The sequence below is a fragment of the Sus scrofa genome, chromosome 4, assembly GCF_000003025.6.
Source record: "Sus scrofa isolate TJ Tabasco breed Duroc chromosome 4, Sscrofa11.1, whole genome shotgun sequence".
NCBI lineage: Eukaryota > Metazoa > Chordata > Mammalia > Artiodactyla > Suidae > Sus > Sus scrofa.
Window position 1 is genome coordinate 98,521,634 of NC_010446.5, and position 14,335 is coordinate 98,535,968.

Below are 14,335 nucleotides of genomic sequence, written 5' to 3' on the forward strand. Positions count from 1 at the left end.
TTCCATCCAGGGTGCCTGAAACTGAGCAGGACCTGCAGGCCCTTCCCAAAGACAGATTCCACTGCGTCGCTCGCCTCTTGTTTGTAGAAAAGCTTTAGCCTCCTAAGCCTTCTCCTCATTCCAAAGAGCAAATTTAACCAAGAGAAGTGAGAAAAGTCAGAAACGAAGGAAATCTGGAGTTCCCATTGTGGCTCAGTGGCTAACGAACCCGACTGGCATCCATGAGGATGCGGGCTCGGTCCCTGGTCTCGCCAGTGGGTTAAGGATCCGGTGTTGCCATGAGCTATGATGTAGGTCACAGACTCGGCTCGGATCCTGAGTTTCTGTAGGCAGGCAGTTGTAGCTCCGATTTGACCCCTAGCCTGGGAACTTCCATATGCCTCAGGTGCGGCCCTAAAAAGACAAAAAAGTAATTAAAAAAAAAAGAAATCTGTCAAGAAAGACAAAATAATAATAGTTTAGCCATAAAACAAAGTCAAGGACCTTTAGTTCTTCCTCAAGGGCTATGGATAATATCCTGAGCCATATCCATGAGTTATTTTGCAGATACTAAAACCTCCACTAGGGGGAGAAAGTTAACTGCATGCTGACCACCTACACCCAGACTTCAGACCAGTTGGAACCAAGTTAATGACTGAGACTCTAGAAACTTCACCTTGTTACCTCACCATCACCAGTTAGAGAATTGTGTACAAGCTAATCACACAATGTATGACCCTCTCCCTTGCACTGGCTTTAAAACTCTTCTCTGAAAACCGTGGGGGTTGGGGGGGGGGGCCCTTCTGGTCTTTTGAACACTAGCTACCCACTTCTTGTGTTTGGTGCCCTGCAGTAAACACTGTACTGGAGTTCCCATCATGGCTCAGCAGTAAGGAACCTAAGATCCATGAGGATCGGGTTTGATCCCAGGCCTCGCTCAGTGGGTTAAGGATCCGGTGTTGTTGTGAGCTGTGGTGTAGGTCGCAGACAAGGCTCAGATCCCAGGTTGCTGTGGCTGTGGTGCAGGCCAGTAGCTACAGCTCGGATTTGACCCCTAGCCTGGGAACCTCCATATGCTGTGGGTGCGGCCCTCAAAAGACAAAAAAAAAAAAAAGACAAAAATAAATATATACTGTAGTTTCCTTCACCACAACCCAGCGTCAGTAGATTGCCTTTGCTGTGTATCCGAAAAGTAGAGCCAAGTTTGGTTCAGTAACATCCCCAGCACAATACGTAATATATAATGAGTCCTTGATGAAATTTGTTAGATGAAAGAGGAGATTGCTGGGCTAGTAGGATCTCACTCCCTCTAGAAACTCTTGCTATAGTTTCTTTCTCCTAGTCAGGGGTCAGTCACCCTCTAACCTTTCATAAGATAGGATGATCCTCTATTGTCTTCCTTTCCTACCCCTTCCTGCTAATCTCCAGCTTTCCTATTCATCCTCATGGTCCCAGTTTACGTTCTATCACAGCTCAGCCAGAAATGACCTTTGAAACTTAGAAATACAACTCATTGGGTAAATGTCACACATTACCTAGTATTGTAGTTAGTTCTACAGTGTGATACCTTAAATACTTAAGTACACGTGTCAGTGACCTCTAGCTCATTCCCAACATATGGGTCACAGTCACCCTGTCCTAACCACCTTCCTATCATGCTCTGGGACTTCAAATTTTGTGACTTCACATTTACCTGATTATATTAACAGCAACCACTATGGCCATATCTGGCACCAATTATTATAGGCTAGAGCACATCATAATGTCTCCACTGTCCTAGATACAGACTAAAATTTCCCTCCAACTTTCTATTCTTCCGCCTCTCTCAGCCATTTCCCCCAAATCTGACCATCTATCTTTTGACCAGTTCTTCAACTCCTTTCTATTCCTCCCAGTTCATCAGTTTCATTGTCTTTTTTTTTTTTTTTTTTTTTTTTGTCTTTTTTAGGGCTGCACCCACGGCATATGGAGGTTCTTGGGCTAGGGGTCTAATCGGAGCTGTAGCTGCTGGCCTAAGCCACAGCCACAAGAGCGCAGGATCCGAGCCATGTCTTCCACCTACACCACAGCTCACGGCCATGCTGGATCCTTAACCCACTGAATGAGGCCAGGGATTGAACCCACAACCTCATGGTTCCTAGTCGGATTCGTTAAGCACTGAGCCACGACGGGAACTCCCATTCTGTCTTTCTTAAAGAACCTAGATGCCACTGTCAGCTATCTCAACAAACTGGCAAACCACTTTAGACTTCCTCATTGTCTCCTGCCCCTGTCCCTTCTTTACCAGTCCTTTGTCCTGGTTAACTCAGGCTGTCTGTTTTCTCCATCCCAAGGCAGCCAGGAGTTACTGACCAAATTCACAAAGCTGTGCTGACTGGGACTACTATACATTCCTTCGTATCTGATCTCAGGTAGATCTTTCTTGTTATTCTGCATTATTGCCCCCCTTTTTTCCTTTGGCCTCACGGTGGCATGTGGAAGATCCAGGCCCAGTGATCTAACCTAACCCGTGCCACAGATGCGACCTCAGCCACAGCAGGGACAACACCAGGTCTACGCAGAAATTCCTGGGCCAGGAATCAAAACATGCCACAGCAGCGATCTGAGAGCCATAGTAGTGACAACACCAGATCCTTTAACCACTAAGCCACTGGGGAACTCCTCATTGCCCTTTTCTCTAGCACTGTTTCCACCTCCATTTTTCTTAGATCCTCCATCCCACCCATCATCCTTTTTTTTTTTTTTAGGGCCACACTCTTGTGGCATACAGAGGTTCTCAGGCTAGGGGTCAAATCAGAGCTGTAGCTGTTGGCCTACACCACAGCCACAGCAATGCTAGATCCAAGCCATGTCTACGATCTACACCACAGCTCACGGCAACACCAGATTTTTAACCCACTGGTCAGGGCCAGGGATCCAACCTGTTTCCTCAAGGATGCTAGTCAGATTCGTTTTCCGCTGAGCCACAAAGGGAATTCCCCATCATCTTTTCTATTCTCAAAAGATCAACCTCAGAAAAGCAAGTCCATTCAACGTCACTTCCCTAAATGTCTAGCTGTTTCCAAGTCTCTCTGTACATTTCCCCTCCCATTCTCCCTTTTCAGTTGTCAGAGCCAACCTGTCTGCCTCTCCCCTTGATCTAATGATCTCCTCTAAAACTTACATCCTCTTTTTTTTTTTTTTTTTTTTGTCTTTTTGCCTTTTCTAGGGCCACTCCCATGCCACACCTGTGGCATATGGAGGTTCCCAGGCTAAGGATTGAATTGGAGCTGTAGCCACCAGCCTACACCACAGCCATAGCAACACGGGACCCGAGCCCCATCTGCAAGCTACACCACAGCTCATGGCAACACTGGATCCTTAACCCACTGAGCAAGGCCAGGGATCGAACCTGCAACCTGATGGTTCCTAGTCAGATTTGTTAACCACTGAGCCAGGACGGGAACTCCCTAAAACTTACATTCTTTATCTCCTCTTTAAAGTAGATAATTACATTTTTAATTTTTCTCTCTCAACTTGTCCCTTCCCCTTTTCATGCTTGAGCCTTGCCTACTCTCCAAAAAAGAAAGTCCTCTGCTGCTCTTCTTCAACTGGTTATCCTTATTCCTTTCTGTGCTTTATTGTTATATCGCTATCACCATATTTACATTTATGTGAAGAAGCCTAAATTTTATTCACATTTGGCTTCTTTTTTTTTTTTTTTTTTTTTCCTTTTTAGGGCCACACCTGCACACATATGGAAGTTCCCAGGCTAGGAGTTGAATAGAAGTTGCAGCTGGCAGCTTACGCCACAGCCACAGCAATGCCAGATCTGAGCCACATCCTCGACCTACACTGCGGCTTGCAGCAATGCTGGATCCTTAACCCACTGATAAAACCCACATCCTCATGGATAATAGCCAGGTTTTTAATCCCTGAACCAAAACGGGAACTCCCACATTTGGCTTCTACTTTTATCCCAAACTCCAGATCTGTATTTCCTAGAAGTCTAAAATTTCGGTTGTAGAAATCTCAGAGGTCATTTATCCTAAATCTTCAGTGCCTGGATATCGCCACCAAATGGCTCACTGGCTTTTAAAAAGTCAATGTTTTCAAAATTGAACACCTCATTTTCGTCTGCTTCCAATTCCATTTCCAACTTGACTTCTATTTTTAAGTTCATTGTTTCTACACCTTAAGGCACATGGCCTCCTCAGCCCCTATGTTCAATCATCTGCTAACCTAGTAGATTCCATTGCCGTAGACTCTCTCAATTAGGTTTATTGTTTTCTATTCTAAACTACCATGTTTCTAGTTTAAATCCTATCTCCCACTTAAGAGTATCACAATGGACTCCTGGCTGGACTGTCTAGTATCTCTCTACCTAGAATTCTAAATGATTTTTATTCATTACCACTAGGTTAATCTTCCTAATGAACTGTTCTGATCTGCGATCTCTGGTCTAAAACCCTGAAATCTCTCTCCTGTTTTATTAAATTATTCACTTATTTTTTGTTTTGTTTTTCATTTTTTATTTTTAGGGCCATACCTGCAGCATATGGAAATTCCCCAGGCTAGGGGTTGAATCAGAGCTATAGCTGCCAGCCTACACCACAGCCACAGCAACTCAGGATCCATGCTGCATCTGTGACCTATACCAAAGCTCATGGCAACACAGGAACCTTAACCCTCTGAGTGAGGCCAGGGACTAGACCCTCGTCCGCGTGGATACTAGTCATGTTGGTTACCGCTGAGCCACAACGGGAATGCCGCCACTTCTTTATCCTGGCATTCAAAGCCCTCCAGGTTCTGGACTCAATTCTATTTTTTTGGCCTTCATGCTGACCCCATCACCTAGAATACCCTTTCTTCCTTCACCTTTACCTGGCAAACTTCTAAATTCTTTAAAGCTGTTCAAATACTCACCTCCATCACAAAGTTTTTTGTTTTTGTTTCTGTTTTGGCAGGGACTCTGAACCTTCCTTTGAACCCCTATACCACTTTTATTAACAGTTTTATTTTAATGCTGACCAGACTTTGCCTCATATGATAAAAGCTGTGTTTTCTATGCTTCTCAAACTTTTCCATTAGAAGTATATCTAATTATACAGAAAAAATGAACGGAAAGCCCCAGGGCTGTCACAATAGGCTGCCTGGAATATTAATTTTTTTTTAGGGCCACACCCACTGCCCACGGAACTTCCTATGCTAGGGGTTGGATCCGAGCTTTAGCTGCCAGCCTATGCCACAGCCACAGCAATGTGGGGTCTGAGCTATATCTGCGACCTACACCACAGATCACAGCAACCCCGGATCTTTAACCCACTGAGTGAGGCTAGGGATCGAACCCGCATCCTCATGGATCCTGGTCAGGTTTGTTACCACTGAGCCACAACAGGAACCCCAAAATTAAATTTTAATGTGAATTTTTCAGTGTTATTATTAGACTGTTTTAATACTTAAATATGCTTTTTGACCAACACTCTAGGAAGATATGTCTATTTAACCTCAAGGATTTAGGGTACACCTGGCACTCTGTGAAAAACCTAACCCTCCCCACATGCCCACTAAACTAAGCTTTCTAGAGCAGACACTGCCTTACTACATATGTATCCCCTGTAAAAACAATACAGTGCCATCTACAGATGCTAAAAAAATACGGTTGAACTCTGACCCAGGATAGGTTAGCAAGTGTTAACTGTATTTACTAAATGTTTACCATGTACCTAGACATTTGTTGTTTCAAAAGAAGCTTATTCTTCATGGGACGACCCTGAACAAGTAAAAAAAACTGTACATAAAAGTAAAACCACGGAATGTAAGCCATCTGTGTTCTGCAAGGCGACTCAGTCTCTCCACATGGCAAGTGACACACTGGAGTAGTGTGGAGTACCACTTTAAAGTCCACTCTGACCTCTAAATTAATTTCTGGAGATTGATCATTTTCTGCTAACACTGAGCAAAGTTTAATCCTCTTTAACTGACAATAAAAGGCTTACATCCTCTCGCCCTGCATTTTGAAGCCCAGCAAAGCCTACTGCGCGCGGGGCGGTGGAGCGGAGGAAGCCTGACCCCACCAGAGCAGCAAAAAAAAAAAAAAAAAAAAAAAAAAAACCTAGCCGTACCGCCCCCTAACAGCCCCCACGGGTTTCCAATTGGTCCCTGTGGTTCATTCCCTTGGCAGATTGGCCTTCCAGCTTGCCCGTCGCTTCCACAGACCCCACATTTAGCTAGCAACTATTGGTAGATCGTTACGTCATTGCCCCATCTATCCTGCTCCCATTGGCTCGCACATGAAGGGGCGGTCATAACGTCACAGGCAAGAGCCGCCATTTTGACTGAGCAACCCTAGTGACAGGAGCCGAACAAGCCGCGCAGGTTGTCCCGTGTCCCCTCCCCCTTCCCTTCTCCAGTTGACTTCCCGGGTCCCCTACACTCCACAGTCCCGGCCCCGCCATGTCCCAGAAACAAGAAGAGAACCCTTCGGAGGAGACCGGCGAGGAGAAGCAGGTGAAATGGAGGGGGTGCGGGCGGGCAAGCTGGGCGACCGTGATGGGGCGGGAGACGATCTCCCACCGGTGCGGATTGGTCGCCATGGTCTCCGGCTCTGCAGGGGTTGGCCGCTTCTTGCGTCGTGCAGGGTGAGCCTCAACAAGGCCTGCTGCTTTGGCGCTGGTTAGTTGGGTGGCTTGTCATTCAGTGTTGTAACCTTTCTGATTGGCCAATGGGTCTTCGGCTCAGCCCTTTGGAGCTGTACTATAATTGGCCGAGCCTGGGCGCGGGGCGGGTGTTTGGAAAGACTCGGTGAATGAAAGGGGGCTGGTGGTCCCAGGATTCTGTGTGTTACTGGTTAGTAGGGGTAAAATGACCCAACATCTAGGCAGGGGCCCGCATTCTAAATCCTCAGAAGATACAGGTCGAGGGAAAGAAGTTTAAAAAGGACCACATTGGGAGAAGGGAGAAGCGGAATTATTATCATGGCTAGTTTAAGACAGCAACTTTCTCGAGAGACCTATTTTGACCACTGGGGATGGCCTGTTGCCCACCTTCAAAGAAGACCGAATAAGATTGAAGAGGACTAGGGCTCTGAACAGAATCACGGAGGTTAATCCTAGAAAAGACACCGAGACAGTAATGACAAAGAAAGACGCCACAATATTCTCCCCAGACTTCCAACTCAGGGGGACTTAGTTCACCCGCAGTTATGCGATGAAAACACGTCAACCTCTTTGGAGATTTGTATTTGACATAACATTTAGTATTGGACTCGGGGATTCATGATATATACCTGGTGTTGTATCTGCCAGTTTTCCAAGAGAAGTGAAAGTAAATCCATTTTAAAAAGAGCCACAGATTGGCTTCAAATCTTTTTTGAAAAGTCACTAAAGAAAAGGGCAGCAGGGCCCACGAAAAGTAAGAAGAGTAACAACGCAGTAAGAGCCCCTGCAAGCTAATTGGGCTCTTGGCATGTTACCCAAACTTCCATCACTTGCCCCACTAGGAAAGATGTTGATTTTTTAGCAAAGCTGGTGGGTAAATGCTAGTGGACCTACTGTATCATGATTTTCCTGAAGTTAAAAACTGTCATTTTAATCCGTTTACTTGTCACCTTCCTATGACAATGTTTATGGAATTGCTGAAGCAATGCTGTCTTGTTACTAAGGTGAAGATTTCTGGAGAAGGCCACAGAGTTATGCTCCTCCAAAGAGAGACTTTTCAGATAACCAGCTTAGAAGGGAACATCTCAGGAGAGTTATCCACTTTGATATCCCATTTGACCTGTATTACGTGTTAGGGACAGCCAAGGAACTTTCCTGTTCATCTTGTATCACCAGAAGCCCTGCTAGCTTTCTCTCTGTCTTTCCTAGCTTCATGTTGAATGAGCTATGACTCGCTCCTTGATTCAAGTATCGTGCTTATATATTACCTTTAACCCAGTACTCACAGGTCACTGGTGTGGTTCCTTGGGTGTAGTGTGAGAAGGAGCATATCTTTCTCTTCTCACAATACAGTCATCTTGGGCTTTAGGGATTTGAACAAAGGTTAGCTTCATTTAAAAATAGAGTGGAGATAGCATATTTACAAGTGGGTAGATCTCCAGGAAAAGGTAAGAGTATAAAAGTTATCAGTATTAGAAGCAGTTGCTTCTCAGTGTTTAATTTTATTGGCCCATTTGTTTCCTCCAGGACACGCAGGAGAAAGAAGGTATTCTCCCTGAGAGAGCCGAGGAGGCAAAGCTAAAGGCCAAATATCCAAGCCTAGGACAAAAGCCTGGAGGCTCCGACTTCCTCATGAAGAGGCTCCAGAAAGGGGTATGGGGCATAATATCTTACCCTCTTTGGAGCCACAGAAAGCCTTAGGGATGAGACCTATGGACGTTGTAGTGAATACTGATTTGGAGGTTTTGTTTGGGGGAAGTAGTAGAGAAGAATTAGAAACTTGGAAAAACAAGGCAGATACTGTAAATACCTGATAAGTTATCAGCTATCTTCTGATCTCCCCTGTAGGAAATTAGGGCTTAATGTAGGGGCATTTGGGCACAAGGTTGGGGGAGTGAGGAAAGGATGTTAGAGTCTGGAATGCTGACAGTTTCCAGACATTTGCCTGTTTAGATGGTGGGAGTTTTAGGACTACACATTTAGGATTTGAGCTAAATTTTAGGATGCACCATTTCAGAAAAAGATCAGACCATCTGTCCTGCAGATTTCCTCAACTTGATATGAATAGCAGATTTCTTCAGACATTTGAAGAGATTTATTTTTCCTGTCCAGTGTGGTCCTTCTCACCAAGGGAGAATCTTACCCTCATAGCCATCTAGCTCCTGATCAGGTTTCTCAGTCCCCAGACGTACCTAAAGCTGACTAAGGGATCGTAAGTCATTAACCTGGAGGGTGTTTCTCCGTGAGGATGAAATGGAGAGGGAAACAGATCCCTGTGGAGAATCCCAGTTATTGTGTCTTAGTCACAGATGATAATGTGATGCTGATTTGCTGCTTACCTTGCTGTCGGCAAGGCAGGCGTGGGCAGGCTGTCACAGCCATGGAACATGTGTGGGAGTGGTAGGAGTCAGAGGAAAGTACATTATCCTCATGAACAAGCCCAGTTTCTATTCATAGTCTGAGAGAATAATTTTTAATTTTGAGGTTTAGTTTGAGACTGATCTGCTGATAGCCCCAGATCGACCCTTCTATGTATGTTACTCATTTCTGCTCCCACAACACCAAGCCCACTAGAGGCTAATAGGTCCTCAGTAAGCCTTTATGAATAGTCAGTAATTTGGTTGAACCTTCCTGTACTCGTGGGGCTACAAAGGATGTAGGAGCTGTCTCTTAACTCCAAAAATATGTACTCTAGCTGGGAAATTGCTTATATACCTGAGAAAGAACACGATGGGGAGAAGACAGGTGTTTGTAATTAATGCTAAGCTATGTATGTATGAGGTAAATAAAGACTTGAAAGGAGTCCCCTCATGACTCAGTGGGTTAAGGATCTGGCGTTGTCACCGCTGTGGCTCTCGTTACTGCAGGTTTGATCTCTGACCCAGGGGACTTCCACATGCCACAGGTGCAGCCAAAAAATCAAAAAAAAAAAAAGATTTGAAAGATCTGAGTGTAGATGAAGGTTTATAATGGATACGAGTCTCCTTGCTTTTGAGGAAGACCAGCGTGCCTCACTCACCTAAACCTCCCTCTTGTCTCTTAGCAAAAGTACTTTGACTCAGGAGACTACAACATGGCCAAAGCCAAGATGAAGAATAAGCAGCTGCCAAGTGCAGGACCAGACAAGAACCTGGTGACTGGTGACCACATCCCCACCCCACAGGATCTGCCCCAGAGAAAGTCCTCGCTCGTCACCAGCAAGCTTGCGGGGTAACCTGGGCCCCCTTCTCCTCCCCTTCCTCACCCACTGGACTTCTATATGTCATAGGCAGGGATGGAATGGGCACCTAGTTCTGTCTTCTCAGCTGGCTAGCCAGAAATGACTGGGAGTCTTCTGGGGGCTGCTGAGAAGGTAATGTGGGCTGAAGAGGGGCTCTGAGTTCACTTCTTTGGTTAAATTGGGATTTCCACACCCTCTCTATTGCCCAGGTAGGAGTTCAGAAATAGGACACTAGGCTTGGATAATGCTGCAGACTCTTTTTCTTTTGTATGAAAAGCTGGGGAGATGAGAGTTCTCGTTTTGGAAGAGAATATCCCAAAATTGGTTAGGCTCAGCCTTGGGAATAATACAACAGGTTTAACATCCCAAGCCTAACCTGACATGGTTGGGAAAGGTAGATTGAATGAGATCTGTTTTCTGTGCTTCTAAGTGTTTTGTGTATTGGGCTGCTGTTGCTTCATGTGTTCATTATGGCAGGTTTAATGAATCCTCAAAAAGAAAAACTGGTTTGCTTGCCTAAAACTGTAATGCCCACTTAACCTCCTTCACTCAGTCAGTGTCTTTTATGGTTTACCCTGGCTCTTAAATAATGTAAAGATTTGAGAATGTTATTCACATAAAATGGGCACCTTCTCTCTCTCCCTTCCAGCATGTTGCTTTTGAAACTATCATGTGATAATGGAAAGAGCCCTGAGTTAGGAGTCAAGATATCTGGGTTCTGGTTCCACTCAGTCTAGGCAGAACCGACATGTAACCTTGGTCAAATAATTTAACCTCTCTGGATTTCTATTTCCTCCTCTGTAAAATAGAGTTGAATTTAGATAAGTTGATTCTGATTCTGAAGTCCTGCAAAACTCTTGTGAGGAGGGCCCATGGGTGAGCCTACAGAGGGGAACCATTTGAAGACGACATGGGAAGAGAAGTTGGGGTTTGGGGGTTATAAATTCAAGCAGGAGGGTCTTATAAGTGTCATGGTCTTGATCAAGAAAAAAAATTCTGAGAAGCCAGCCATGAAAGCTTCTTGCCTCTGCCCCCACCTGCTTTCCTGGCCTACAGTCTAGGCCCTTGCTGCTAAAAAGCTGCTCTGGCAGCCAAGCTATGGCCTGAAGAAACATGCTCAGTCATGCCCATGTGGAGTCCCACATTTTAGATGTTACCAGCTGCCAGGTGTATTGTTAGGGAGACAAGAAAAGGGATAAACTGAGCAAGGCTTCGGGGCTTAGTGATACTGCAGTAAGGCTGGAGCAGCAGGTTCTCAGGAGATGACTCACCTCGGAGGAAGCGGGGAAAGGTGGTTAGGGAGAAAGAGAAGGAAAACTGAGAAATCTCTGCCCTCCTAGAGCTCAGTAACCTCGCTCCTGGGCACTGAGAAGTAGCAGTGCTGATCTTGAACCAGGTGGAGGAAAGGGGTTGCAGGTGGCCAGCATCCTCAATCTAGTTTTCCCTGGCTTGGCCGACTGACTGAATGTGGCCTGCTAGTTATAGGCAGAGTGCGCCAGGGTAAGAACTGGCTGTTGAAGAGAGGAAGCTTCTGTAATCCTCTCTTGCCTTCTCACCTCACCAATTCTGATATGCCACACATCTGGCCCAATGAGAATGCCTGATGAACTTGCTGATGCTCCTTTGGGGAGATGGAGTGTGTCTGTACGTCTTTCCTGACCAGCCATTCACTTCTCAGGCCATCTTTCAGATTGGATAGGAAAAAGTTGGTGAGGGAGGAATGGAGAGAGCAGGATCCAATGATTCCCTGGCTCCCAAACTCCTTGACTGTCCCTTGTAATTGTATATAATTTTTGTGTTTCTTGCTCCATTTGCTCATACTGTCTTCCTTAGTCTAAGGTCCATGTGGGAAGGGGAGATGCTGAACATCCTTGTATAGTTTCCTCAACTGTCCCAGACATGTTGTACATAGATATGTCATGTTATTATATATATAAATATATATATAATTTTGTACGTTTTCTTCATCTCCGATCTTCTCGAATTTTGTATTCTTTTCTTTTCTGTCTGTGCTCCTTTCTCTATTGGTCAGTTTGAATCCTCAAGACTGAGGTCACAGTGAGTTTGGTTTTTAGAAAGGAATAGAAGAAAAAGAGAAATCAGAAAAACTGTTGGTCTCTCTCTCCACCTGGTCATCTTCAGTGATAAGAAAACAAAGAAACTAGCTACAATCTGTATGCCACCTGTTTTCACAGTGTGAAGTCCATAGCTTCCATGGCAAAGAAGGGTCATTTCAAAATCCAAATCTAAATTGCTTTGATTAAACCAGATTATTGTGAGTTCCCCAGTGGTCTAGTGGTTAGGACACAGCACTTTCACCACTGCACCCCAGGTTCAATTCATGGTCTGAGAACTGAGATCCTACATCAAGCTATACCCCATGGCCAAAAACAAAAACAAAAAACCTAGGAGTTCCCGATGTAGCATATAGGTTAAGAATCCAACTGCAGCAGCTAAGGTCGCTACAGAGGTTTGGGTTTGATCCCCAGCCCCACACGGTAGGTTAAAGGATTTGGCATTGTTGCAGCTGCAGCATAGGTCACAGCTGCAGCTCAGATTCAGTCCCTGGCCTGGGAACTTCCATATGCTGTGTGTGTGGCCATAAAAAACAAAAACCTGGATTATTAAGTCCAATCAAAACAACGTGTATGGGAGTTCCCATTGTGGCACAGCGATAACGAATCTGACTAGTATCCATGAGAATGTGGGTTCAACCCCTGGCCTCACTCAGTGGGTTAAGGATCCAGCACTGCCATGAGCTATGGTGTAGGTGGCAGACATGGCTTGGATCTGGTGTTGCCAAGGCTGTGGGGTAGGCCGGCAGCTGCAGCTCTGACTCAAACCCTAGCCTGGGAACTTCCGTGTGCTGAGGGTGCGGCCCTAAAAAGCAAAACAAAAAACAACAACAACAGGTATTGTCTGGCCCTGACCCCCATGCAGTTACCACTCATCCCCTCATCGCTGTGTGCCCCTGGGCTGCCTCCATTGCTGCAAGTGGCTTTTGCAGCGCCTCTGAAACCAGGCCTGCTCTGAGCCAGGCAGCTTATACCCCCGTAAACCACCACTAACTTTGATTTTTGTCTGAAGAGATTTTGTTTCTGTCTTTGTTTTCATGGGTATCTCCAAAAAGAGAACACTTTGTTTTATAGATAGGAAAAGACGGAAATTCTCTTTCTTTTTTTTTCTTGACAACGTTCTTTGGATAGGATTAAGGCTTGTGCCATGTAGCCCTAATGATTAAGTGCGAAAGAGTGATGGGATAGAGACTGGGATGGAACTTAGGGTTTTTTCCCTTATTACTTGACAGTGTTTTCTTTTTCTTCTTCTGTGTTCGTCCACAGTGGCCAAGTTGAATGATGCTGCCCGGGGCTCCGCCAGATCCTGAGACGCTGCCCCCCTGGGTCCTGTGCTGGCTCCTGCCCCTCCCTGCTTTTGCAGCCAGGGGTCAGGAGGTGGCTCGGGTGCGGGCTGGAGAGGCAGAAGCCCCTGCCCGTCGGTGTCCCAGCGCATGGAGCCCCTTGGGCTGAGCACCAAGACCTTGAACCTTTTTTGTTTCTCCTTTTTTTTCCAAATAATTGTTGGGAGAAATTTCAGTGAAATCTTGGGGGTGGGGGAGGGTTGAGAGGGTGGAGTGGGAGATTTGGGAGAATATGAATTAGGGCTTGGAGCTGATAAAAAGGCATTCCTGACTATCCTCCTTCTTAACCAAGTGACTGGTGTGGGGTGGTTAGGAGGGGGAGGAAGTGAAATGGACGAAGGATGGGTTCTGGTTCAGCTCTGTGGAAGAATGCCTTGTTTGCTTAGATGTAGCTGGGGACCTGGTGTCAGAAAAAAGAAACTGTCCATCTAAATTTGAAAGATGCAAACAGCTTCTCTGGTTCTGCAGAGCAAGATGAACACTTGATGTTAAATGTTCTTAAAAAAAGAAAAAGTTCTGTCCTTGAAATAGATTGGCTGTGGGAAGAAGGGCAGTGAGGGTCGGGGAAGGGGGCCATGAGCGTGGGGAGCCCCACAGAGCCCAGGGGACTTTTTCAGTATGTGAAATAAAAAACAAACAAACAAAAAGAAGACCCACGAAAAAACCCAACCCAGAAATACTCTGAAGCAGTTGGTGTGTTTTATTGGGGTTTGGGAAAAGGGAAGAAAATAAATAAGACTGAAGACACCTTTCGGGGGAGAAGCTGGTGTGGGTCTCTGAGTTTCTAAGGGACAGGGGCCCTTCATGTGGGATGTTTGGGTTGCCCATTTCCATCATTTAGGGGAAAGGGAGCAGGGGTGTTGGCATATAGACCAGGACTTTCTCTGACTTTCATCCATGCTGTTGTTTCTAAAGCTAATGCAGAAGATGGAGCGATCTCAGGTTTTGACTCACAAAATGAGATATTTGAGGTATTTGATCTAAATGGTTTATTGACACCTAAAGCTTAGTCGAGGCTAAACAAAAAAGGAAGCCCACTCTTTTCCCATTCAGTTTTCCATCACTTCACAAGATCCCAAG

General features: G+C 45.5%; 1 protein-coding gene across 1 annotated transcript; it reads left to right on the top strand.

The window, feature by feature from the left end:
- ENSA (endosulfine alpha) lies at positions 6,269-14,014 on the top strand. The gene is made up of 4 exons (XM_021089895.1): positions 6,269-6,468; positions 8,145-8,270; positions 9,661-9,827; positions 13,179-14,014. Exons 1-4 carry the CDS (start codon positions 6,415-6,417, stop codon positions 13,192-13,194), a joined length of 363 nt encoding a protein of 120 aa, XP_020945554.1. The 5' UTR covers positions 6,269-6,414; the 3' UTR covers positions 13,195-14,014.

Bases quoted from the DNA above. Each gene is read 5' to 3' on its own strand.
- ENSA (XM_021089895.1), top strand. From the start codon at position 6,415: ATGTCCCAGAAACAAGAAGAGAACCCTTCGGAGGAGACCGGCGAGGAG. The intron at 6,469-8,144 runs GTGAAATGGAGG...TGTTTCCTCCAG, and splicing joins AGACCGGCGAGGAGAAGCAG to GACACGCAGGAGAAAGAAGG. The intron at 8,271-9,660 runs GTATGGGGCATA...CTTGTCTCTTAG, and splicing joins TGAAGAGGCTCCAGAAAGGG to CAAAAGTACTTTGACTCAGG.